The sequence below is a fragment of the Myotis brandtii genome, unplaced genomic scaffold, assembly GCF_000412655.1.
Source record: "Myotis brandtii unplaced genomic scaffold, ASM41265v1 scaffold796, whole genome shotgun sequence".
In the NCBI taxonomy this organism is placed as follows: Eukaryota; Metazoa; Chordata; class Mammalia; order Chiroptera; family Vespertilionidae; genus Myotis; species Myotis brandtii.
Window position 1 is genome coordinate 1,441,366 of NW_005371207.1, and position 24,110 is coordinate 1,465,475.

The 24,110-nt window shown below is 39.7% G+C and overlaps 1 protein-coding gene across 5 annotated transcripts in view; it reads right to left on the minus strand.

The window, feature by feature from the left end:
* DOCK9 (dedicator of cytokinesis 9) overlaps positions 1-24,110 on the minus strand; it is a 208,256-nt gene that overhangs the window by 106,144 nt on the left and 78,002 nt on the right. For all 5 annotated transcript variants that reach the window (XM_014531223.1, XM_014531224.1, XM_014531222.1 and 2 more), the window contains exons 3-9: positions 19,892-19,981; positions 15,997-16,079; positions 14,081-14,150; positions 11,935-12,030; positions 10,819-10,953; positions 5,354-5,528; positions 4,091-4,158 (exon numbers count right to left, since the gene is read on the minus strand). In XM_014531223.1, the coding sequence (XP_014386709.1) occupies positions 4,091-4,158; positions 5,354-5,528; positions 10,819-10,953; positions 11,935-12,030; positions 14,081-14,150; positions 15,997-16,079; positions 19,892-19,981 (717 nt within the window). The remainder of the gene's footprint in view (positions 1-4,090; positions 4,159-5,353; positions 5,529-10,818; positions 10,954-11,934; positions 12,031-14,080; positions 14,151-15,996; positions 16,080-19,891; positions 19,982-24,110) is intronic.

The window sequence follows — 24,110 nt, forward strand, 5'->3', positions numbered from 1 at the left end:
GGTCACCCCTCGACCGGAATCGAATAAAGGGTCGCGGCATTAGGATGGTTGAGAACCACTGCTCTAAAAAGTTACCTTTTGCCTCTTTCTACCTTCTTACATCAAAATAGCTTTACAACACTTGAGAGCCATGGGGGAGAGGAGGAAGCAATTAAGCCAATTACGCTGCTGCATTTTTCAGGCTTTGACCATGACCCACAGTAAAAAGTACATTTGCATCACAACCCAATGCCCACACAACATCTGTATCTATACCTATAGCTATAAAGTAATGTCTATCATCATTAATGGAAGTGTACTTTCATATTCTCTATTCAATTCCACCCTTTAGGAAAGAAAATCTGGGTCACACAATGCTGAGCTAAAGAAGCCCGACACAAAGAGTGCACACTGTAGGATTCCATTCCTAGGAAGGTCTAGAATAGTTGAGACCAGCCTACGATGACAGAGGTCAAAAGAATGAGAATGCCAGCTGGGAGGGGCTACAAGACAGCCTGCTGGGTGCTGGAAATGTTCTCTGTATTGAGATCTGGGTGGTGGTTATGTGTGTGCACAAATGGGAAATTCATCAAGCTGCATAACTGTACTTGAGAATTTTACTGTATGTAAGTTCTACTTCAATAAAAAAAAATACAAATAAAACAAATAAAATAAGTAAGAAATGGAGGGAAGTTGAAGTTCTACTTCAATAAAAAAAAAAACAAAAAAAAAACAAATTGTAAGTAAGAAATGGAGGGAAGTTGAAACCAATTAAATTGATTTTAGCAACTAAAATAGCTTCAGTGAGGATGGTTTTTACCCACAGTTTGAAAATAGCTCCAAATATGTTATACATATATTTTAAAAAGAATATATATGTGCCGTAACCGGTTTGGCTCAGTGGATAGAGCGTTGGCCTGCGGACTCAAGGGTCCCAGGTTCGATTCCGGTCAAGGGCACGTGCCTTGGTTGCGGGCACATCCCCAGTGCGGGGTGTGCAGGAGGCAGCTGATCCATGTTTCTCTCTCATCGATGTTTCTGGCTCTCTATCCCTCTTCCTTCCTCTCTGTAAAAAAATCAATAAAATATATTTTTAAAAAAAGAATATATATGTGTTTTCATGTCAGACTTTTTTTCCTTCTTTTTTATTTTATTTTTTAAAATATATTTTTATTGATTTCAGAGAGGGATGGAGAGAGAGAGAAAGATAGAAACATCAATGATGAGAGAGTCATTGATCAGCTGCCTTCTTCCTGCATGCCCCACACTGGGGATCAAGCCTGCAACCAGGGCATCTGCCTGACCGGGAATCGAACCCTGACCTCCTGGTTCATAGGCTGACGCTCAACCACTGAGCCATACCGGCTGGGCCATGTCAGACTTCTTTAGCTCAACATTATGTGACCCAGATTTTTTAAAACATGTACATATGTATTTTATTTTTAAAAAAATCTCCCTTGCCGAAACCGGTTTGGCTCAGTGGATAGAGCGTCGGCCTGCGGACTCAAGGGTCCCGGGTTCGATTCCGGTCAAGGGCATGTACCTGGGTTGCGGGCACATCCCCAGTGGGAGGTGTGCAGGAGGCAGCTGATCGATGTTTCTCTCTCATCGATGTTTCTAACTCTCTATCTCTCTCCCTTCCTCTCTGTAAAAAATCAATAAAATATTAAAAAAAAAATCTCCCTAGGGCTTAGGATCAAGGAATTCTAATTTATGCTGACTAGGTAGTATGCAATGAGAGAAGAATGGAGAGCACAACTCCTGTATGTCTTCACAGGAAACGATACAGATTTCTAATTAATCAACATTAGGCTCAAATAATATGAGTCTGCTCCTAGGGATCAATTGTGTTCACCCAGTAAGTGTAGAAAGTTGTGTTTTGAATTCTAGATTGCATTGCATATATTATCTGTTTCCACAAAGGTTTTGCTTTGAGAAATTATGAACCTCCAAACATCTAGAAATAAAATAGCTAATCTCAATGTAAAAAATATGATACATAGAAATTCATAACTCAAAAAAGCAAACACACACACACCAAACTCTTTCCAGCCTAAAAGATGGTTACAATGGTGGCACTAAAATTAGCTTTAATAGGCAGGTGCTAAAAAGATACTGTGGTAACAGTCAAGTCCTAAGAAAAACAATATTCTAAAGTCCTAGCCAGGGAGGGAGGTTTTACATTTTAGAACAACCATGCTGTCTGAAGTAAAGGTCAGTGCTGAATGCTAGTCTATTTATAATTGTATATAGATAAACCACGTTTTCTATTATAGTGTTTAAGATGTGGGTGTGTGCAGTCTCTATTTCATTGTATTTGAGAAAAAAAAGAATAGAAAGGCAGTAACAGAGTAAGAATATAAAGAGTTAGAGAAAACAAAGATAGTTCTCTCATTTAAAAAAGAAATCATTCGTAGATGCACACAAGGAGACAAATACAAGAATACTCACTGTAACACTGTAATAGAAAAACTGGAAATAATAGAACAGCTATGATAAATGCTTACGCAATACAATAAAAAGATGAACTAGATCTATACACCAACTTGGATGGATCTCAAAACAATGATGAATTGAAAATAAAAGCAAGGGCAGAATAATACATTACCATTTATATAACATTTTTAAACATATAAAACACAACCATATATATCATTATAACAAATACTAGTGGCCCGTTGCACGAAATTCATGCACATTAACCCTTTTTGGTCCAATGTGGAGGCTGACTCGACAGACCAGGCGCTAGGAGCAGGGCCAACGTCCAGGTTGAGGTTGACACCGCAAACCGGTTCAACATTCAATCCCGTCAATTAATTTGGACCAGACTGTTTGAATTCCAAAAATAAAATTGGACCACAAGGGTTAAAAGGAAATTAATTAGAGGAAATATTTTAATATTGCTATTTGCCCTTTCTCTATAATAGAAGTGTCAGAAATGAAAGAACATTAATAAAATGTATATAAAAATCTCGCTCCTGTCAGAGTCCTGTCAGAGCCTCAGATCCCCTGCCCAGGTGCAGGGCACAGTCTCAGGTCCCATGGCCCTGGTGCCAGAGGGCGCAGCCTTAGGTCCCCTGGCCCCGGTGCAAGGGTGTGAGGGTGTGATGACTGTTTGCATATTAGCTCTTTATTATACAGGATATTGGTAAAGATATGAAAGTAACCCCAGAAAACTCTTAATAGTGGTTGTTTCCGGTTGAGGTTGCAGGAGAAGAAGGGAATGGAATAAGTATAATGTTTTAAAAAACCTTTATAATGTATTTTTTTTCTTTAAAAATATGGAAGCTAAAATTATAGTCATAGGTGTTGTATCTGAGAGGTGGGAATATAGTTGTTCTGTTCTTTGTGCTTTTCAGTAACTTGTAAGTTTCTCAAAATTATAAAAAACAGGTATAACTTCTTTTCTTTCAGAAAAACCCATGAACAATTAATAGAACACAGGCAACCCCTCTTTGGTTTGTTGGCAAGATTCACATGGAACCATCATCTTTGGAATTGTGTTTATTAACTTGAATAAGGGCTGCATAAGTACTTTGTTCCCTTGGGAACATTTACCTGTGTATTTTGGTTATTTCTTCAATGCTTGGAATACGGTATTAAATATTATGGAGGGAAGAAGACTTAAAGCAGTGATTTTCAACCTTTTTCATCGCATGGCATACAGAAACTAATTACTAAAATTCTACAGCACACCAAAAAATGTTATATTTTTCTGTCGATGTGACAAAAAAATAAAAAGGTATAATTTGATTCAGTCACACCAGAGAGCTATTGTTGTATTGGCTATTGGAGATCAGTGCCCCTGATTAAACAGTCAGGTATTGGATGTTTTAAAAATTCTTGCGGCACACCAGTTGAAAATCACTGACAAAGAGTAATACAAAAAAAAAAATACTTTGTAAGGCACTTTCTGGAAAACAGACTGAAATCAACTCAGGTGAGCAGTGTCTTTCACCTCAGCAAATATTCAAGTTAGAAAAGAATGAGCAGTAACTACAATGTCATTTTAATGACTGATTATAATGTAAGTGCTAATCATTTCAACAGATGCAATGAGAATTATCCCAGTATCATTCTATGAAGAGCAGAAGACTTAAGATGATGTTACCTTGACAAGTTCAGGCAGGTAGCTATCTAGACCGGAACCAGAACCTTCCAATTTGCTTTGTTCATCATCTGAAATGGCAAAACAGATAACCTGAGTCACTTGTAGTTGAACACACATATTTTTTAAAACGAGGAGGAGGAAGGCCATTTCTCTTACGTGCCCTGGAACACACTGAATTTCAACCCTGGATGCCCATTAGAGACACTTTGGAGCTTAAAACACACACACACAACTCTGATGCCCAGGCCCACTGGTGAGAGTTCAAGATCTGACAGCTGGTACAGCATGGGCACTGTGTGATCAGAACAGATACTAGCCATGAACAGCCCACACGCCACTCCCATCAGACGTGCTAAAAGTCAGGCCTCCCGGCACCACCCCAGGCCAGCTAAGTCAGAATCTTTGGTGGGACAAAGGAAAGAATATATTTTAAGAGTTCCCAGGCATTTTTAAGACAAAGACAGGTTGAGAATCACCTGTTTAAAGAACCAAGAAAAAAACTGAACACACTGATAGCCATGAACAGCCCACACGCCACTCCCATCAGACGTGCTAAAAGTCAGGCCTCCCGGCACCACCCCAGGCCAGCTAAGTCAGAATCTTTGGTGGGACAAAGGAAAGAATATATTTTAAGAGTTCCCAGGCATTTTTAAGACAAAGACAGGTTGAGAATCACCTGTTTAAAGAACCAAGAAAAAAACTGAACACATGAATTGTCAAGAAAATAGATTTCCCCCATCAATGTAATCAGAGGCTTCTCTACCCATCCTAACTTAGTCTTGGAAGTTCCAAACAATATGATTAATGATAATGGTAACAACTATAGCTAGTATTTTAAGTGCTGACTCTATGCTAGGTACTAGACATACATTATCTTATTTAATCTTCCCATTAACCAACAAATTCCATTTTTTATTCCCATTTCACAGGTGCGGAAAGCAACACTCAGAAAATGTAAGCAGCTTGCCCAAGGTCTCACAGCTGAAAAATTGTATATATTGCTGGGATTCAAACTCAAGTCTTCCTCTCTGCTTCCAAAGCTGTGGTTCTTCCAATTACATGATTTCCTTATAAAAATAATGTCAGGGTAATAAGTTGCAATGTGACAAAAACCTTTTTTGGACAGGCTGTCTGTAAAAAGCTCACATCTGTCTGACCTGTCATTACAGACGCAAAATATCTGTCTACTTTCCACACCTTCTGCCAAAAATAAAGGACACGCATAGAGTGTGCCTGTGCCCGGGGAAAGCTGGATCCACCTACCTTCGTGAGAGTCTCCATTTCGCCTTTCTTGCATCGCAGCTTCGAAGTTGAGCTGGAGAATCTTGTTTAGAATTGTGATCCATTCTTCCATTTCCACTTCACTGTCTGCTGCCAAAAGATAACTACTTTTGTCCTGCATCTTGAGCTCAAAAGCAAAACGCCTGACTTTGTTGTTCTGAAATGGAAAAAAAAAAAAAAAGGGTAACGAGACATATGTTAAAAGAATTGGGACGGACTTAATAAGTTTTCTCTTTATTATTTGCTGGTGGATGCTATCACATTGGCATTTGCGGACAAGCCTTCTCCCCATAAAACCCCTACTATCCACCTTCCCTGCTTTCTTTTCTCCATAGCTTTGTTTTTCCATCTGACACATTCCCTAGTTCACATAATTCATCTGATTTGCTGTCTGTTCCCCTCCAATGGAATGGAAGCTCCTCAGGGCAGAGATTTCTTTTGCTCAGGGCTACATCCCCATTTCTAGAATACAGCCTGGCAAATAATATAGGCTCTTGAAAGATATTTGAGCGAATGAAATTTTATTGAAAGTTTTCAATTCCCTTAGCTCCTATTTTTTAAAAAAATGAACTAGTGGGTGGTATTACATTTTTAAAATCAAGCCATTACCTATCAATATGCTCGACTTCCTTATCTGGAACTTTCTCATCACTGATGAGTCCCAAAAGGTATTGAGGCACTTCCCCTTCCTTCATGCCTGTGGTTTTATGCTTCTGAAAGGGAGTCTGACTCAAAGTATAAAAACAGTAGTCCATGTGCATTAAATGATGAAGGATGAACATGCCAGGATTTCTCCAGCTCTGCACTACTGATGTTTGGGGCTGATAATTCTTCTGTGGGAGTGTCCTATGCATTGTAGGTGTTTTATTAAACGTCCCCATTAGATGCCAGTAGCATTCCCCTCTAGTTGTTCAGATCAGAACATGGCTCTAGATCAGGGGTGGGCAAACTTTTTGACTCGAGGGCCACAATGGGTTCTTAAACTGGACCGGAGGGCCGGAACAAAAGCATGGATGGAGTGTTTGTGTGAACTAATATAAATTCAAAGTAAACATCATTACATAAAAGGGTACGGTCTTTTTTTTTTTTAGTTTTATTCATTTCAAACGGGCCGGATCCGGCCCGCGGGCCGTAGTTTGCCCACGGCTGCTCTAGATATTACCAAACATCCCCTGGGGGTGACTGCATTAGATAGCGATCAAGCTCTAAGGACCATGGCACAAGATTCCTTGTGGGTCCAGGCTGAGGGAAATCACAAACTCCTGCCACCTGTTCAGGGCAGAGCCGACCCCTCACCCACTAAAATTCTAGCTGGTTAGCTGCAGTCCCTGTGGGGGGCTCCTGAATGCAGGTCTCAGGGACAGGGCCACCATCCCAAAGGCATCTTTGTGCAGTTCTCAGAAATATGAAGGAGAGAGCCGCTCCCGGCAAAGCCACACAAACTACTGTGCACAGACTGCACGCTGTGGGCGCCCTAATTGCTGCCCTGGACCTCACTTACACTTCACTTCAAGGCAAGAATCAGAGCCCAAGTCTGGAAGAGAAACGAGTTTTCTTTCCCCCACATTCCTCACATACTCACAATTATGAAAAGTGAAAAGTTAAAAGGGGGGCGGGAGGAGACATTAGGCCTTGATCCTGGATTATTCCTGTTTCCTTATCTATAAAACAACTATAATCACTCCAAGCTTCTAAAATACTTTTAGGGCTTAAAATTCTAACCTGGATTCCATTCAGGTCCATTTAAAAAATGTACTTTAGGCATTTCTTTGAACTCATAGCATTAATCAACTAATTTTGCAATAATGTCCAATAGCAATATATTCTTTTAAAACCCCAACACACTTAAACCACAACTTTTGGAGCTTAGTTTACAATAAATGTGGATGAAAACAAGCGCTTTTAAATTTTTGAAGCCTTAGATACAATTCATTAAGTGAAAAACACCATCAGCCATTTCTGCAAAAAGAGTATGAAGGAGGAGATGTCCACTGAAATCAGAACCTTCGATTCTAAAATGCACTCCATAATGAATGATAGCCCAGCATGCTGTGCTTATAAATAAATCATTTATGCACTGTGCTGAAGACGGGCACCACAATTCCAAAAAACAAAGTAATTACTTCCTACTTTCCAAATGCCAGAAAATTCAACTAAAAAGTAACTTGAAAAGTCTCTCAACTTAAAAATATAAATCAAACTCCTACTTGGGAGTCCCACACAAGAAGTTAACTTGCTATCACTGGCAATTCACTCTGGTACTCCTTACTATACACTCTAATTAAACATACTTTGATATAATTTGGTTTCTACCGTGGCAGCTTTCAGGTAAGGTTGGGTTACCAGCCAGGAGATATCCACATGCCAATTAGCTGATGGCGTACAATAATTTTCAGTGAACGTTAAGTGATGCTATCCTCTTGAACCAGGGCCCAAATACGCTTTCGCATATTCCACCCCATCCCATTTTATTATTTTTTTATTTTTTAGTTTTGCAGTTTTTGTTTTTTAAATTAGTTAGCAATAATTAAGAACACCAAGATTTAACTAAAATTCTGTATTTTTGCCCTTCTTGAAAAAACCCAATGGCCTGGCAACCCTGAGGTGGTATTTCCACCCAGCAGTATCAGTCCTCTTTAAATGGGTCCACCTGTCCCCAGTTTGTCACAGTCCCAGTATTCCCTATTGCTTCATAATCAGGCCTCTTCTTTCACTTAATTACCTGCTTAGCCCCTGGAAACATCTGAGTTTGGACCACCAACTTCTACTGCTGGCCATGATGAAGTAACAGAGTCTGGACTTACTCTCCCATTATAACTACTAGAAAGCTGGACAGAATAGAGGGAACAACTGTTTTCAGATATTTGACAACAGGGAGGGCAGGCCTGGGGTCCCTGAGAGAAGGGAAATAAATGAAGTGAGCCTTAGCACCACCTCACCTTTCTGCACGAGTACCTAGAAGTTAATGAAGTGCCTTCAAATTCTAAGGTAAAATTTACCTTGAAAATCTTCATCCAGCCAAACTATTAGTCAAGTATAAATGCAAAAAGATAGTTGCAGATATGCTAACCCTCAAAAAATTAACATCTTACACACGATTCCTCAGGAAACTACTGGAGGGTGTATTCCTCCAAAACAAGAAAGTAAATCAAGAAAGAAGACAACATAGGATTCTCAAAACAGGGACTCCAATATAGGGAAGAAGGTAAAGGGAATTTTCAGGATGGTAGCTGTGCAGAAGCTAAAAAAGAAATTACATATGATGCTTCATTAACATGGGTTTGAACTGCACGAGTCCACTTACATGTGATATTTGGGACAATGTGAAAAAACTTGCAGATGAGCTGCATAGCCTAAAATATGGAAAGTTAAGAAAAAGGTAGCTATATCATAAATGAATACATTATATTTAGATATTAGTCTATTTTATAATTTACTACTATTGAATATTCAGAAATCTATTATACAAAGTTAAAATTTATAAAAAAAATTCTACACACGCTTAGAGACCATACATGGCACCATTCGTAGTTGAGCAAAATGTAAACAAACATAAAGATGCAGTATATATGTATAACATACAAAATATGTGTTAATCAACTGTCTGTGTTATTGGTAAGGCTTCTGGTCAACAGCAGGCTATCACTAAATATTGAGGGAGTCAAAAGCTATGCATGGATTTTAGACTGTACAGGCGGTTGGCGCCCATAAACCCAGTGCAATTCAAGGGTCAACTGTAGTCCAGATTAGAGCAGAAAGGAGGGTGGCAGGAGCTACAATCTCATCACTAGCACGTAATGTCCACAACTGATTAATAAAGAATACAAACACTCCTTATCTAGCAATATGAAGACAAATCCAGAAAAACTAATGAAAAGAGTTGAAAATGATCATTTTAGGAGAGTGGAGAATGGGGGAGTAGGGCTGATGCAGGCAGGAATGTGGCTTTAGTGTTACCTTTCTGCACTGTCTGACTGTTTACATCAGATGAACAATTACTTAGATGAAAATGTAATTTAATTTTAAGTAAACAAGTATACCTGAGGTTCAAAGCAGAGAGCTATGTATCTAACCTTAACCACACTGGTTCCACAAAACAACCTTTCTTATAGAACTGAAATTCAGGCTGATGTCATTAGGCAACACTGAGTCATTTTAAGGAAGACTCCTCTGATAATGGTGACTGTATCTATTGTGAGGAGTTGTCAAGGAGACTGTTCATTAATCCCACAGTGTGCCCTCTGTATGAGGGCCCCCAAGAGAAATGCCTGAATGATCTTCATTCTGAGACTGCTCAGGCAGTTTCTGACTAATTAGATTGTATCTATGGGTGCTGTGCGACTGCATGGGTCTCCAAGCTGGGAAGTATAGGGTCCAATTGGTTGCCCACCTAATTAGGTCTTTGTAACATACTTTTTCCTTAATTCCACTTTATCTCCTCCCTACCCTGACTCTTTGTTTACCTTTCTGCTTTCAAACCCACTTGAAATTTATGGTGTTCTGTGTTTTATGAATCCTTGTAAGTTGCTGCCTGAAAAATGGCAGGGGAATGGCTGGATGGACGGATAGATGGGAAAACTTTCAAAGACAATTCTATAAAGGTATGGAAGGAGAATGCCAAATTGGTAAAAGCAGGTCTTTGGAAAAGGGAAAAATTGGGGTCAATGAGGACTTCCACATTATCTGTATTGCCTGATATTTATAATATGTACATATTCATATGTTATATATAATTTAAAAATTCGAAGAATAATTCTACAAGTGCAGCAGAACTAGGATAAAAATATCTAATACTAGCTGCTGAATGTTTGCCATGTGCCAGCACTGTCCTAAGCTCATCCATCTATTAATTAATCCTCTTAGAAACCATATTCAATACTATTAACATCCCTATTTAACAAGTGAGGAAACTGAGGCACAGAGAGGTTAAGTGGTATCTCCAAGGTTACAGAGTGGGTAAGTGGGAGAGCAGGGATTTGAATTCGGTTTGAATCTTAAACTAATCTCTTGACCAATATACTACTCTGCCATTGGAACTACGATAAAAGTCATCACTGAAATGCTAAGAACTGTTCTAAATATTTTCAAGTTAGCTCATCCAATCCTCCAATTTACCCTATTCAGGAAACATTATCACTATTTGAATTTTGCAAATGAAACAACAGGTAATAGCTGCCCAAGATCACACAACTAAAAAGTGGCTGAGCCAGGTTTTAGACACAAGAACTCATGCACAAGAGCATTTGTGGCTACTATAACATAATTCTGCCTCTATGTTATACCTGCCATCTGTTAAAGTGATGAAAACAAGCCTTTTCTCATTTAAAGTCAGTTATTATATTTCTACCACAAAACTGCCATTTTTGGAAGTGTTTGCTTCGATCTGCTAAGTCACAGATGGTACCTTTACAAATAAGAAAACTTGATAAAACTCTTTTCATATTTACCTGAACCACACCCATACAGGAATCCAAAAATATCGATCCTTTTGGCTCTTTGGAGATCTTTTCATCTTTGTAAAAATTCAAATTGTAGGATCCATCACCAAGTTGAATCAGGTGGAAAAACCGTCTTTTAAATGACTGAAAGAAAAATACATACACAGCTATTGTTTCAAAATGAAAAGAATCACAATCTCTTGCAATTACTCACAATTCGACACATAGATTAAAACCAGTTCAATTCTCCCCAAATCAAATCTCATTCTGGCCAATGCCCCCAGGTAACTGGGTGAGTTAAGACTCTCCTTCACATCTAGTAATTTCACCTGTAGATGTTAGGAGGTGGTTCACCTAACATCTACAGGTCATTTTTCTCACCCACAGAATTTGGGATTTTTATATAACTACCCAAAAGCAGTGCAGTGAGTTCCGAATTGGGATGCAGCTCAGAGGGATGGAAACTTTCTCAAATCCCCAGGGTTTCTGCTCACACAGCACAGAAACCATTCTCTGCCTCGTGACTCTGAGCGGTTTCCCAGCCTCAGGACTGAGACAGTCAGCATTTTCCCCGATTTGATATCTCCCTGTCTATCCTACACCCTCCCCCCTTCCAGTGCTTCTTTTCCCTTTATTATTATCCTGGTCTTTCTCTGGCCCTATTTCTGTCCTGGGTAGTTTTTTACTCTGGTTTTACTGTCCTCTTTGCAACCTTCTCCCAATGTAACCATTTTCCCTTTAGTCCTCCATTTCCATGTCACTTGACTTTGTCACAGTAGACCTCTGAAAAAGTGCTTAGGTTTAGCTTCTCAGTGACGTTCTTTGAGGTATCAAGTATCATTTTTGTAGTCAATACAGAGAAAAAAGCCTGTGTTAGCCCATCACAGCTTCATACCAGGTCAATGATCTCTTCACACTGGTGGTGAGAGGGTGACGGGTAAGTGGGTGGAAGGGTCTGTACGAATGGGGGTCAATCTTACTAACCAAAGGGAGGCATCTTACTAACCAGACAACGTCACTTTTGTCAGAAAGAACAGCACGCTCATTCATCTTGAGCATTATTCCTAAGACCTATAGCATAAAACGTTTAATCAGAGGGGACAACAGGGCGATGGGCCTCCTTACCCTCATGGTCACGCTTATTGCACTGTTCATGTTGCCTTTGTACAGCCACCCGTGCTTGGTGATCCCGCCCTTCTGAGAGCCGAGGGAGGCAGCATCCTGGGAGCGAAGGAAAACATTGCAATCAATCTCTATTATTTGCTGTGAGTCTGGTTAGTGGAACAATCATTCATTTGGTTGCCCCTTGCCCCTTTACTGGAGTAACCATCTGACACTAACACCTACAAGTCACTCTAGAGTCCACTTAACAGGGAAAGAGAGGGACAAGCCTACATTTCTGAAAACCCTAGTCCATGGAAAGGCAAAGCTAGTTCCACTGAAAATTTTTATTTTTAAGTGTTTAATGAGCCACAGAAAGTACATACCATACTTGACCACTCAAGTTCTAAGGTCTTGCCTGGTTTCATGAAAAATGTTTTCAAATGACACTCCCCTATGACTGAAGGACAAAAGCAAATTCCTGGAAAACTTCCCAGAGGCTTGGTTCAGGGGAAGGTGAATAAAGAAAGGAAGGAAGGAAGGAAATGTGAGGCAATAAAGAAACGACAGGTAACATGGTGGGGCAACCAGAAAAACAAGGAAAGAGAGGGAAGAATGCAACAGGGATAGAAGAAAGAAGGAGTAAGAAAAGGGAAAGGAAACAGCTAGAAAAGTAAAGAAACAAGTTCTGACCCCAAGCTCTGAGATCCGGGTTTAAGGGGGTGGCTGCTAAAAATATAGGCATATATTTGTACACATAATAAACAGACCGATAAAATATATACACACAAACACACAATCCAGCAAGTCTTCCACCACAGCCTCGCACGCTCTTTAAGAGTGCTCCCTCATGGCTTCTTCCCCCCTTTAAGGCTGTGCTCAATGTACCCTTCAGTAGGTGCTCTGGGAAGAGAAGGCCACACAGAGTCAGCCTGCCCAGCTCACACCTCCTAAAACTAGTCTCTAATTATGATCCTCATTTCTGTACAAGCAGACGACTGCATAAAGGCCCATTTTATACTGTGTGTTAGACCAGCTCAATATTAATATTGGTGGTTTTACTGTTGCTATTATTAGCAATAGTAGAAATAACTTATCTGTCTAGGATATTACAGTTTGTTTTGTGTGTCCTTGCATGCATTATTTTACTTGGTCCTCCTCTTACTATTAATCAGCACCACATTCTTAATATCTTGCTTTTCACTTTGAATGACTACCTCCTCTTCTCAGAATTATTTTTTTAAAAAGCGGTTTCTAAAATAATTTGCTACCAAGGACATTGTTAAAGTTCATGAGGGGCTGGTGTTATTGGCTTAGCTGACAATTTAAAAAGAAAAGAAAAACTAAACTCACGATGAGGTACCCAAAAGTGAGTAGGGGAGAAAGAGAAATACAGAGACGGGCAGCACCATCTTCTAGTAGGTTTCCCTTGCTCAGTGGACATAGTCCCCTTCACGCCCTGCTGTCTTTGTACACTTCCCTAGCCATTATCGTTTCTCCAAGATAGGAGAAGTGGTTGTTAACATCAGAGCTTCTGGGTACTACATACTTCACTCAATGCAATCACTGAAAAACAGCAACTTAAAATGTACTGGCTACCAGATTGTTTTAAGACATATTGTTGAAAAACAACATAGTCCTGGCCGGTTTGGCTCAGTGGATGGAGTGTCGGCCTGTGGACTGAGGGGTCCTGGGTTCGATTCCGGGGGGAGGAGAGGCACGTGCCCAGGTTGCGGGCTCGATCCCCAGTGGGGGGCGTGTGGGAGGCAGCCGATCTGTGATTCTCTCTCATCATTGATGTTTCTATCTCTCTCTCCCTTCCTCTCTAAAATCAATAAAAATATTTTTTTTTTAAAGAAAAGAAAAACAACATAAACTTAAGGTCTAAGTAATCTTGATATCTTTTAACAGTGCAGCCAAATCTTACCCAGGCCTTTGAAAATGATCTCAGAACAAATAAACAGGGCCGGGAGAACATGCTGCGTATGCTAAGTAGTCAAGTTGAAACGGAAACTTTATTTCAATCAATCAAACAATACATTTAGTAAAATTCTTCCCTGTTTCAAGAAACATTCCAATTGCTGTTTTGGGTAAATGTTGGTAATTTTCTAATTAATCTTCTAAGTCTGTAAAAGAAATCAATTTTAAAATCTGTGAGTGATCATCCTACCTCGTCTTTGTCAACCTCCTCATCAACTTCATAGACATGAACTGGAAGTTTATCCAACTTGGCCCCTTTGCTTTAAAAAGAAGAAAAGAATATGTTTTATAATTACCTGGTCCCTGGAGAGATGCTGCATTTCTTCTCCCATCAGAGGAACCAGCACTTAACAAACCCCAAACTGGCCCACTCAGGTAAAGTTAAACCATCAATGCCATTGCTTTTCACAGTGGAGTGAGGAGAACCCCAAAAGCTATCCATAGCTTGTTGGGAGCTACATAGGTATTTTAAAAAGGGAAAGCTATTAATAAATAAAGACTTGGTAGGCATTAACAACAAAAACATGACAGTAACAATAGCGGCTGGCATTTATTAAACAATTATGTGTCAGGCACTGTGCTGAGTACTTCACGTGTTTTCTCCTTTAGTCCTTTTGATGCGGGGACTGGTGTTCAGACCATTCACTAGTAATAAATGAGGAAACTGAGGCTTACAGAGAGCAGAGTAAGTAGATGACTTAGGCAGAGATAGAAGAGAATCTATGTTCTTAGTCACTGTTACAATCTTCCCTCTCATCTTCATCACAATAATCAGAAACTCTTATTTATGCCAAAAAGTGAAGTCTGCCAGCAGTAAAAGTAAAATATCATATAGGAAGTACAATATATCTCACAGTCTATTCTCTTTTAGCCATGAGAAAAGTAGGAACAAGACTCTCAGTGAAGATAGGTTAATCTGATCAAATGGGAAGAATTAAAAAATCCCCACAGGAGTACAGGGTGAACATAGAGCTAAGAAGCACACCCATCTGGAGAAGATAATGTTGGAGGAGAGTGTTCTCAGCTGAGGTTTAAAAAAAGGCATCTGGGAAGCTGGCTAAACACGCTTAAGGAGTGGCTGAACCACACAAATAGAAAAAACAAATAGCGAGATCCATCAAGAATAGTATGAACAAATCAAACCCATAGGTGCAACAAACACAAAGAAAAACATAGTAATAGGATCTCAAGTAAAATTTTCATTGGCGATGGTTACTTTTGAAACACAATCCATCATTATTTGCTTTCAATTTTCATACTGAACTATATTTAAATTTGCCAACTGCATCATTTATGGGTGTACCATTTTATAACAGACATCCTCTCAAGGTGAGACCTACCTATCCCTGGTTTATTTTAACCACCACTAATCAATCTAAATGCACCTGCTTTTGGTGTATTTTAGAATGAGTTAATACTTTAAAGGAGGTAAAGAAATTTCTGGACAATAATCGTGCACCTATGGATGAGGACAGTGGGTGGGGAGTGAGGGCGGAGGGTGGGGTGGGAACTGGGTGGAGGGGAGTTATGGTGGAAAAAAAGAGGAACCAATGTAATAATCTGAACAATAAAGATTTAATAATAAATAAATAAATAAAGTAGGTTAGAAAATAAAAAAAAAGAAATTTGTCTGGGGAAATGCTTGTTCTTTGATATACTTTTAACATAAAATTTATTCAGAATTTTTTTAATTTTCATTTATTCAATATAAAATAAAACAAAAAAATTTTTGTTTCTTAAAATATTCTTTTTAAGAAAAAACACATTGTAGCATATTTCAAAACCCTTACATTTTCTTTGTTTTTATTTCTCACTGAAAAAATTTCACCTGTTTGTGTTTTATCAGTGGCACCCTGAAAAGAACCACTGGAAGTAATTAAACCATCCATGTGTTTATTACCACCTGCCAATCCCAGAGTACTGGGATTGAGTCCTGTTATCACATGCCCTGTAAACAACAGCTATCCCATATCATACAACCATGTAGAAATAGTTTCTCCGATTACTCTGATTGCTAGAAGGTACGTATCTCCCTAAACATTTTAAGTACAAAGACTTTTCCCTATGCGTACAACCCCACCTTGTGTGGTCTGCCCATTTACTTACTTTGGAAGCTGTCGAAACTCTCCTGAGTAATCTTCATATTTATAGTTCACAAGATGCCAGTCAGAATTATAGGTTTTGATGCACTATTGGGGGTAGATTAAAAAAATGGAAAGTATATGAGAAAAATAAAAATTCTTTCCCCTTAATGCTCTCGCGCCTGAAATTCCATCATCAGAGATTCCCATGAAGCTTAAGAAGCACTTAAACATCGCCCTTGGGAGAGAGGTCACTTTAAGTGTGATCTGAGAGCAGATTTTACAGGAGACACACATCACCTCCTCTGGCTACATTTACATCACAATGTACAGTTTCTGACTTAAAAGCATTTGGTTCTTAAGAAGTTGTGTGGCCTCTACTAGAATATGAAAGTGAACAGAGAGTGTGAACCATAAGACAGTTTCATGGTATTTACTAATATTACAACTGGCTTTGTTCGTCAATATTATATAAATCTGTCCTCAGTTTTTTTCTTCTATTTGTAAGGGACAGAGTGAGGTATTAGGAGGAAGGATTCCATTTCACAGGGGCACCATGACATCTCCGTGTGTACGTGCATGTGTGTACAGAATGCACAACATATGCAGCGCTCCATTGCCAAGGATTCTATCGGTGACACTAACCTGCAGAGGCTGCATTGAACTACCTCCTAAAAGACAGACTCAACGGGCCAGCATGGTGTCTTCCATTCATCTACACAGGAGGATCCACTGAGTAGCACATACAGTCTTAAGATTATAAGATCTTCCAGATCTTCAAATACAAACAAGTCGAAATCTATAGGTGAAGTCTTTGATTTAGTTACCATCAGCTTAGCCCACATAATTTTTCTTTTTAATAATTTTTATTTCTTAAAGTATTACAAAGAGTATTACATATGTCTCCTTTTCCACATAATTTTTCTGTGTGATCAGCTCTTGACTACATGTATGTAGACTTCCGTATGGCAAAAAAAGTGAATAAGTGAAAACATAGGTAGATAAATGCATGTATGTATCACCGAGTTGATTTGATGCTGGCTATAACTAACATGAACAAAGTCTCTTTCCGGCTTACTTCTCTTCATTAATTGCGAACCTTTTTATCTATTTCTTAGCCTATGCCAGAAGGCCTTTTGAGGCAAACTCTCCTTCACCCCAAAATCATGAAAATAATTGCAGCAACAACAGCAAGTGCTTCTCCTGTGCCAGGCTCTCTATAAGCACTTGACTGGCAAGGTTGTAAAGGGAAGGTAGTGTAAGCTTTGGTATCATTAAGGTAAGATAAATAGGAGAGGTGGGATAAATAGCAGAGAAGGGTTAAAAAGAGGGTTAGGTGTGCGAGCTAAGCAACTTTTCAACTTCTCTTCTCTGTACTTATAAATACTATTTTATTCTTGTAAATGCTTTAAAAAAATTTTCAAAGCATTTTCACCTTTAGAACATCAGATATCCACACTCAAAATTACATTCCCGCCCTAGCCAATTTGGCTCACTGGATAGAGCGTTGGCCTGGGGACTGAAGGGTCCCAGGTTCAATTCTGGTCAAGGGCATGTACCTTGGTTGCGGGCACATACCCAGTAGGGAGTGTGCGGGAGGCAGCTGATCGATGTTTCTCTCTCATCGATGTTTCTAACTCTCTATCCCTCTCCCTTCCTCTCTGTAAAAAATCAATAAAATATATTTTTTTTAAAAATTACATTCCCAAACCAGTATGATTTCAGAATTATCCTTAGATTTGGATTTTCCCACTACCGACCGTAGGTCCATTATCACTAAGTCAAGTCTGACTGTGTATTATACAGTCTCATGGACAAGCCCCTATTCTCTTTGTTCTGGAAGCCAAATCAGGGACAGCAGCAGCACTCAGGGCCATGGTGGTTTTGCATAGAGCAGGGCCACTGAAGTTGTGCCACCAAAGTCTCTTGCAGGTCATTACAACCATTCTGAAGTATAAAATGCACCTGCCCAATTAAAACATACACAATACAGACATACATGATCGTGTGCATTTATCAACGGAATACCTGAGTGCCCAAATTTGTAATACCTTAGATAAAACTAGTAAGAAACATAATTATAATATTTAAATATGTTAAATTATAAGGAATTGCAAAAAGCATAGTTAGCCAGGTTAAGCAGCCAGAGGTTCATTCATTTAATAAGCCATTGTTGATTGCCCACACAGCAGGCATCTATTAAATTCCAAGGTAGAAACAGAATAAGGCAAGCAACACCCATCCCTCTGGGATGTGGAAAGTCTAGGAGACAATGGGTTCAATCAGAAATCAGTATCCACAGAACCATATCTCTAAAAGCATGGAGATCTGATTTCATGACTGACCTTTCAAACTTGTGAAATTCAATAATATTTTGAACTTCTACTGCAGGTTTTTTGAAGTTGTTTTTTAAAAAGCCATTAGGTCATTCTCCTCGGGACGAGAGGATGGAGAGGAAGTGCTGTTCCACTCCACCCAAGGGAAGGCTCTCCAGAGGGCTTAGTTATGTTGGCTCCCGCAGCAGAGGATGGAGCCGCTATTGCTCAACCTGCAGCGATTAAAGAACTTAATGGAGAGCTGCCCTTCAAAAACCGTATTTTTTAAGCAATTGGGAAAACTGAATTAGTAATTAATAATTTTGCTGCAGGCTTTAAAACAGGAGTCAACAAACTTTTCCTGCAAATGGCCAGACCGCAAACATTTCCAGCTTTGAGGGACATACTGTCTCTGCTGCAACCACTCAACTCTGAGCTGTGATATAAAAGCAGCCAAAGGCAATAGGTAAACAAATGGGTGTGGCTGTGCTGCGACAAAACTTTATTTATAAAAACCGGCTGCAGGCCAGAGTTTGCCTGTAGGTCACAATTTGCCTACATCCTGTTTTAAAATAAACATTTAAGATCATATAAACATACCTGGTTGTATTTGTCTAGAACTAATTTTACTAATATAATAGCAAAGGAGGCAAGATAAAAAAGTTACCTTTTCAGAAGGATGAGAGAACACACTTTAAAAATTTTAAATACATACTGAATTTTTTAAAAAATCTCCATGGAAATTAAATTGTGTTATTTTAATTGGTCTTCACTTATAAAAGCATAATTTCATTATAGTGGGCAAATTTATCAATAGACATATTTATCATCTAGAAAATGAGGATAAAAGCGGCCCCTGCTTCTTTCTGGATCAGGGGCCAATGGCCATGCCCAGGAGCCCTTCTGCTCTCCCAGTAAAGCAGAGGCCCATTCAGAGAGCCCCTAACCCCCCAGGTACTTCAATGAAGGAGCACTTCAAGAAAGAACATTAAAACACCTAATTAGTTCATCCTACCTAAAAGCACCTGGAGGAAGAAACTAACACCCCAAAGTGTGTGTGTGTGTGTGTGTGTGTGGGGCGGGGGGGGTGTTCTAAATGCAATAACTTTTCTTTCCTCATGATGATCATTACTTGTATGTTAAAACAAAAGTAATAGTGACCACACATTGATCAGGGATGGGCAGGCTCAGCTCATTTTCACCTGCCACTTTATAAATATTGAAATTGAACTGGTCTTGAAGGTAAGTTCCAAGTATAAATATGTAATAGTGTAAATGATTACATAAATGTGTGTGCCGAGTCTCCATTAAATATCCATGACGAAGCCTCTGACATTACACCCAGTGGCTTTATTTCATAAGCTCCTGCAGAATTTTCATGTTCTGTTGTCAGAAATGACCCCCTTTGGCATTTCTAAGTTTTGGATTCTGAAAACCGCATGTCATCCTCTGATTTTAACTTCCATTATAAAAAAAAATATATAATTACTTCCCTGACACTGTCTTGAAAACATCATTAAAATTTAAAGAAAAGGGGGTGGGGGAGGCCAGCCTTAGGAAAAAAGGACTAAAATAACGTACATGAACGTAGAAGAAACACATTACCTCTGTAACAAATAAGCTCTGCGCTTCCTCCTGTGCGTGTGCAGGAACCGTGGAGCATCTGTAGCGGCCCTGGCGTCTCAGGATGGCAGTCTGCGAAGGACAGCACCAGGCAAGGCTTAGTGAGGTGAAGAAGGGAGGGCAGCCTCCAGGTCGCAGGCCTGGCATGGACAGTCACTTCGGTCTCTACCACCTCCTCCTCAGGTCACACAACAGAGCCCACTTGATACCCTACCATTCAAAAGTCATGCCGGGCCACGACCCTGCTTCTTTCTGGATCAGGGCCCAATGGCCACTCCCGGGGGCCCTTCTGCTCCCCCTGTAAGGCAGAGGCCCGTTCAGAGAGTCCCTAACCCCCCAGGTACTTGATCTAGTCCCACCACACTGCTTTTTACTTGTCCCAATTATCTTTCTGTATTGCGGTTAAATAGATATGACATAAAATTTACAATTTTAACCATTTTCAATTGTAGAGTCCCGTGTCATTGTACATGTACGCTGCTGTGCAACCATCGCCGCTATCCATCTCTGAACTGCCCTTTATGTCTGTGTTCACTACCACATCTCCAGTGCCCAAGAGCAAGGTAACCAGAGGGGTTGAAGGCCCTTATTCAATATTTGCCGACTGAATCTATGAATTGTGAATTCTACCTCCCCTCCTATGAGCCTTAGAACTATTCTTGTTTCATGAGGCTTAAATGCTTATTTTAAATAACAAAATGCCTCAAGACTTGAGGCAGATGCACATCTAGTCCAATTAACGTTGTTTGGGCGGAACAGTAATGTCAATACAGGAAACAGGACCTCAGACTTCAGAAAGATTTCCTCTCCCACGGACTACAATCCTTGGAACTATTAACTGATCATAAAACAGCATACACGAAACATTTTGCTAACGGAATCTACCGTTGGCTCTTCCTGGCTAATTACTAAGCTGGGGTCTCCCAGCACCTGTCCCGGCTGTTTCTCTTCTTCCTTTGATAAGAAGCAGCTTTGGGTCAAATTTGTGATCTCCTCCCAACCTGTAGAGGTGGAGAACCCCAGGGCATATATTTTATGTATAACTTAATTTTATTTCCTGCCCACATTTTCTCTGTGTTGTGTTTGATTCACCGATATATATTCTCTTATTGCACTGTGTCCATCTTTGAAATTAATCTTACCTCCCGTTTTTTAGAATAAGGATCCCTTAATTCTACAGGAAGGGAAGGAAGGAACTCTATTCTCCACCAAAGTCCTTCACAGGTGGATTATTAATTCATTCAGCCTCCAAGAGGGCTTGTAAGACCCTGGGTGTCTTGGTTTCTTTGCGAATATCTCAAACAAAGGGTGATTCTCATTACTCACCTGTTCACATGAAATGCCATAGAGATATGTGACTAAGCTTTGCAGAGGCACAATCTACTCAAAAAGCTTCAACATAACACATAAATTATAAGAGACTGTCAAAACTAATATTAGTAAAGGGGAATTGCCTAAGAAATTGTGTATGCTCCTTTTTTTCAGATTCTATTTATTTTTCATATTTTCCCTTCTCTTTTTTTTTAAAAAAATCTTTATTGTTGAAAGTATTACATATGTCCTCTTTTTCCTCCATTGACCTCTTGTGTTTGTGTAAACTTCTTAATATTCTTACTTATTGTGTCCTTATCTTGATTATTTGGGTCTATCAAGATTTTATAAACTAATGATTATACTTTCAAAAATGTTCAGGAAATGGCTCAGGCTAAGAAACAGGACTATTAGGGTCATTTCCAGCCCATTTCCCATCACAAGACTAAGAAGAAAGAAAATGTATTACAAAATTTTCCCAGAGAATTGCCAACTCAAGAAACTTTAATTATGTAATACTTTTCTAAGCACCCCTTTAAGAGAAAAATAATAACAAATGAGTCTTTTTGATTCTCATGGACCAAAGTACCATTATGCTCTCAATTTAAAAGAAAGCAAAAATCATTAGAGACTTGTCCTTTACCAAATAATTAAAGCAATCATTCACGTGTTTATTGCCACCCACCAATACCAGAATGCTAGATTTGACTCCATTACTGATGAAGTCCTAACTATGATCCTCATAGTTCTTTTTGTATGTCTGTTTTAGATCCTCTTTTTCAGATGCCTACTATCCTTCCCTATATGTTCATGCTGTTCCTCACACCAAAAGGTGGAAACTATTTCCTCTTCCCTTGAATCTGGGCTGTTTAACACGGATAAAATGAGGTAGAAGGGACCTTGAGCCAGTTCCAAGCCTAGCCTTTAGGAGAACTGGCAGCTTCTGATTCTTCCTTCTTGAAAGACAACGAGCACATTGAAAGATCCACCACCTGAGATCACCATGCTGTGAACAAGTTCAAGCTAATCATAAGGAGAGGCCGTATATAGAAAGATGCCCCACCAGCCTCCAGCTGGTTCCAGCTATCCTGGTCGAGTGAAGAAGTCATCTTGGACATCCCAGCCCCCAGAGACTCTAAATAAAGCAGAACTACCCAGCTTAGCCTTAACCAGATTTCAGAATTATGAGAAACAATAAATTATTGTCTTACTAGACTTTGGGGTAATTCAGCAATAGATAACTGTAATAAGACTGTAAGAGGCTAGGAACATCTCCTAATTAAAGTATTGGAGAATACTGCCATTTTCATGGAAATATCTTTCAAATGTGAATCACACTATAGGTTAGGACAGAAGCATGGAGGGGATACAATGCAATCTGGTTTCCATACTTACCCTCTATTCAGTCAGTGTCCTAAGCGCGGGCAAGTAAGAGAAAAATGTCTGCTAGACCTAGAGAATAGACTATAGTGGCTTCTCTTCCCAAAGAATAGCCTACTGATCACGTAAGGCTCAGTATAAATATCACTCCATCCATCCATCCATCCATCCAACCATCCATCCATCCATCCATCCATCCATCTATCCATCCATCCATTCCATCCATCCATCCATCTGTCGGTCTGTCCATCCATCCCTCTTTCCCTTCCTTCTCTCCCGCCTTCCTCCCTCTACTGGGTCCCTACTTTTTACCAACAGACAATGAACTAGCATTGGAGACACCACATTAAATAAAATGTAGTTCTTACAGAGTTTACAGTCTGATGGCAGAGGAAATAAATTATTAGAGTGTGATAAGTACTGCAGGAGGGTATGAGAAAAAAGAGCACAGATACACAGGCTGGTAAGAGAGGAAAGAGTAGGAGACATCAAGAAAATGTGTACTGCCTGGCCAGTATGGCTCAATGGTTGAGCATCAGCCCATGAACCAGGAGGTTGCAGTTCAATTCTGGGTCCAGACACATGCCTGGGTTGTGGGCTCAACCCCCAGTAGGGGACATGCAGGTGGCAGCCGATGTATGTTTCTCATTGATGTTTCTATCTCTCTATCCCTCTTCCTTCCTCTCTCTAAAATCAATAAAATACATTTTTTAAAAGATGTGTCCTGAGGCAAAGATGCTTAAGCTAAATTGTACTTGTACTGCATACACTTGAAACTTGGAGAGAGGCTTATTACCCTTGGAAAGTTAAAAGGACAAAATCAAGACATAATAAATGTGGTTAGCTCTTTGCACACACACAAAGGAAACAAACCCATTAAATCCTAGAACTGAAAAATCATTCTATGTCAAAGGAAAAACTTCCTAGAACTCTAAATTTGAATTAAACAACACTAAAACCCTACCAACCCACAGGCTAGTCAGTGGTTTTAATTCATCTGGGGAAAGAATGAGCCAACAGAAAGAAACGGGCTTTGAACCAGAGCACTTCTCTCAGTATCTTTAAAAGAAAAGGCTGGGATCCATCAGGCAGGGACCCACGGGGGGGCTACAGGACTTGGCACCAACGAGAAGTCCCGTGTAATACCACCAGTTGCCAAGGTCTCCCACTCATTGCTTTGGCTCTAAGTCCAGCCTCAACAACCCACTTGTTTATAATGTGATCCCCATTTAGACTTCACTAGTTAGAGAAGAACGCACAGCCAATGAATACATCCTGATTTGCTTATTAATTCCAGTTCTGAATGCACATTTTTAAATATTCTCTTGAGGGCTTGGCTACTACAAGTGAATTCATCCGAGCCCAAATAATTCTGGTTATATTGTCCAAACCCAGTCTTTGGACTTACAAAGTATAAAACTGACCCTAGACCAGTGGTCGGCAAACTGCGGCTCGCGAGCCACATGCGGCTCTTTGGCCCCTTGAGTGTGGCTCTTCCTAAGCCTTAGGA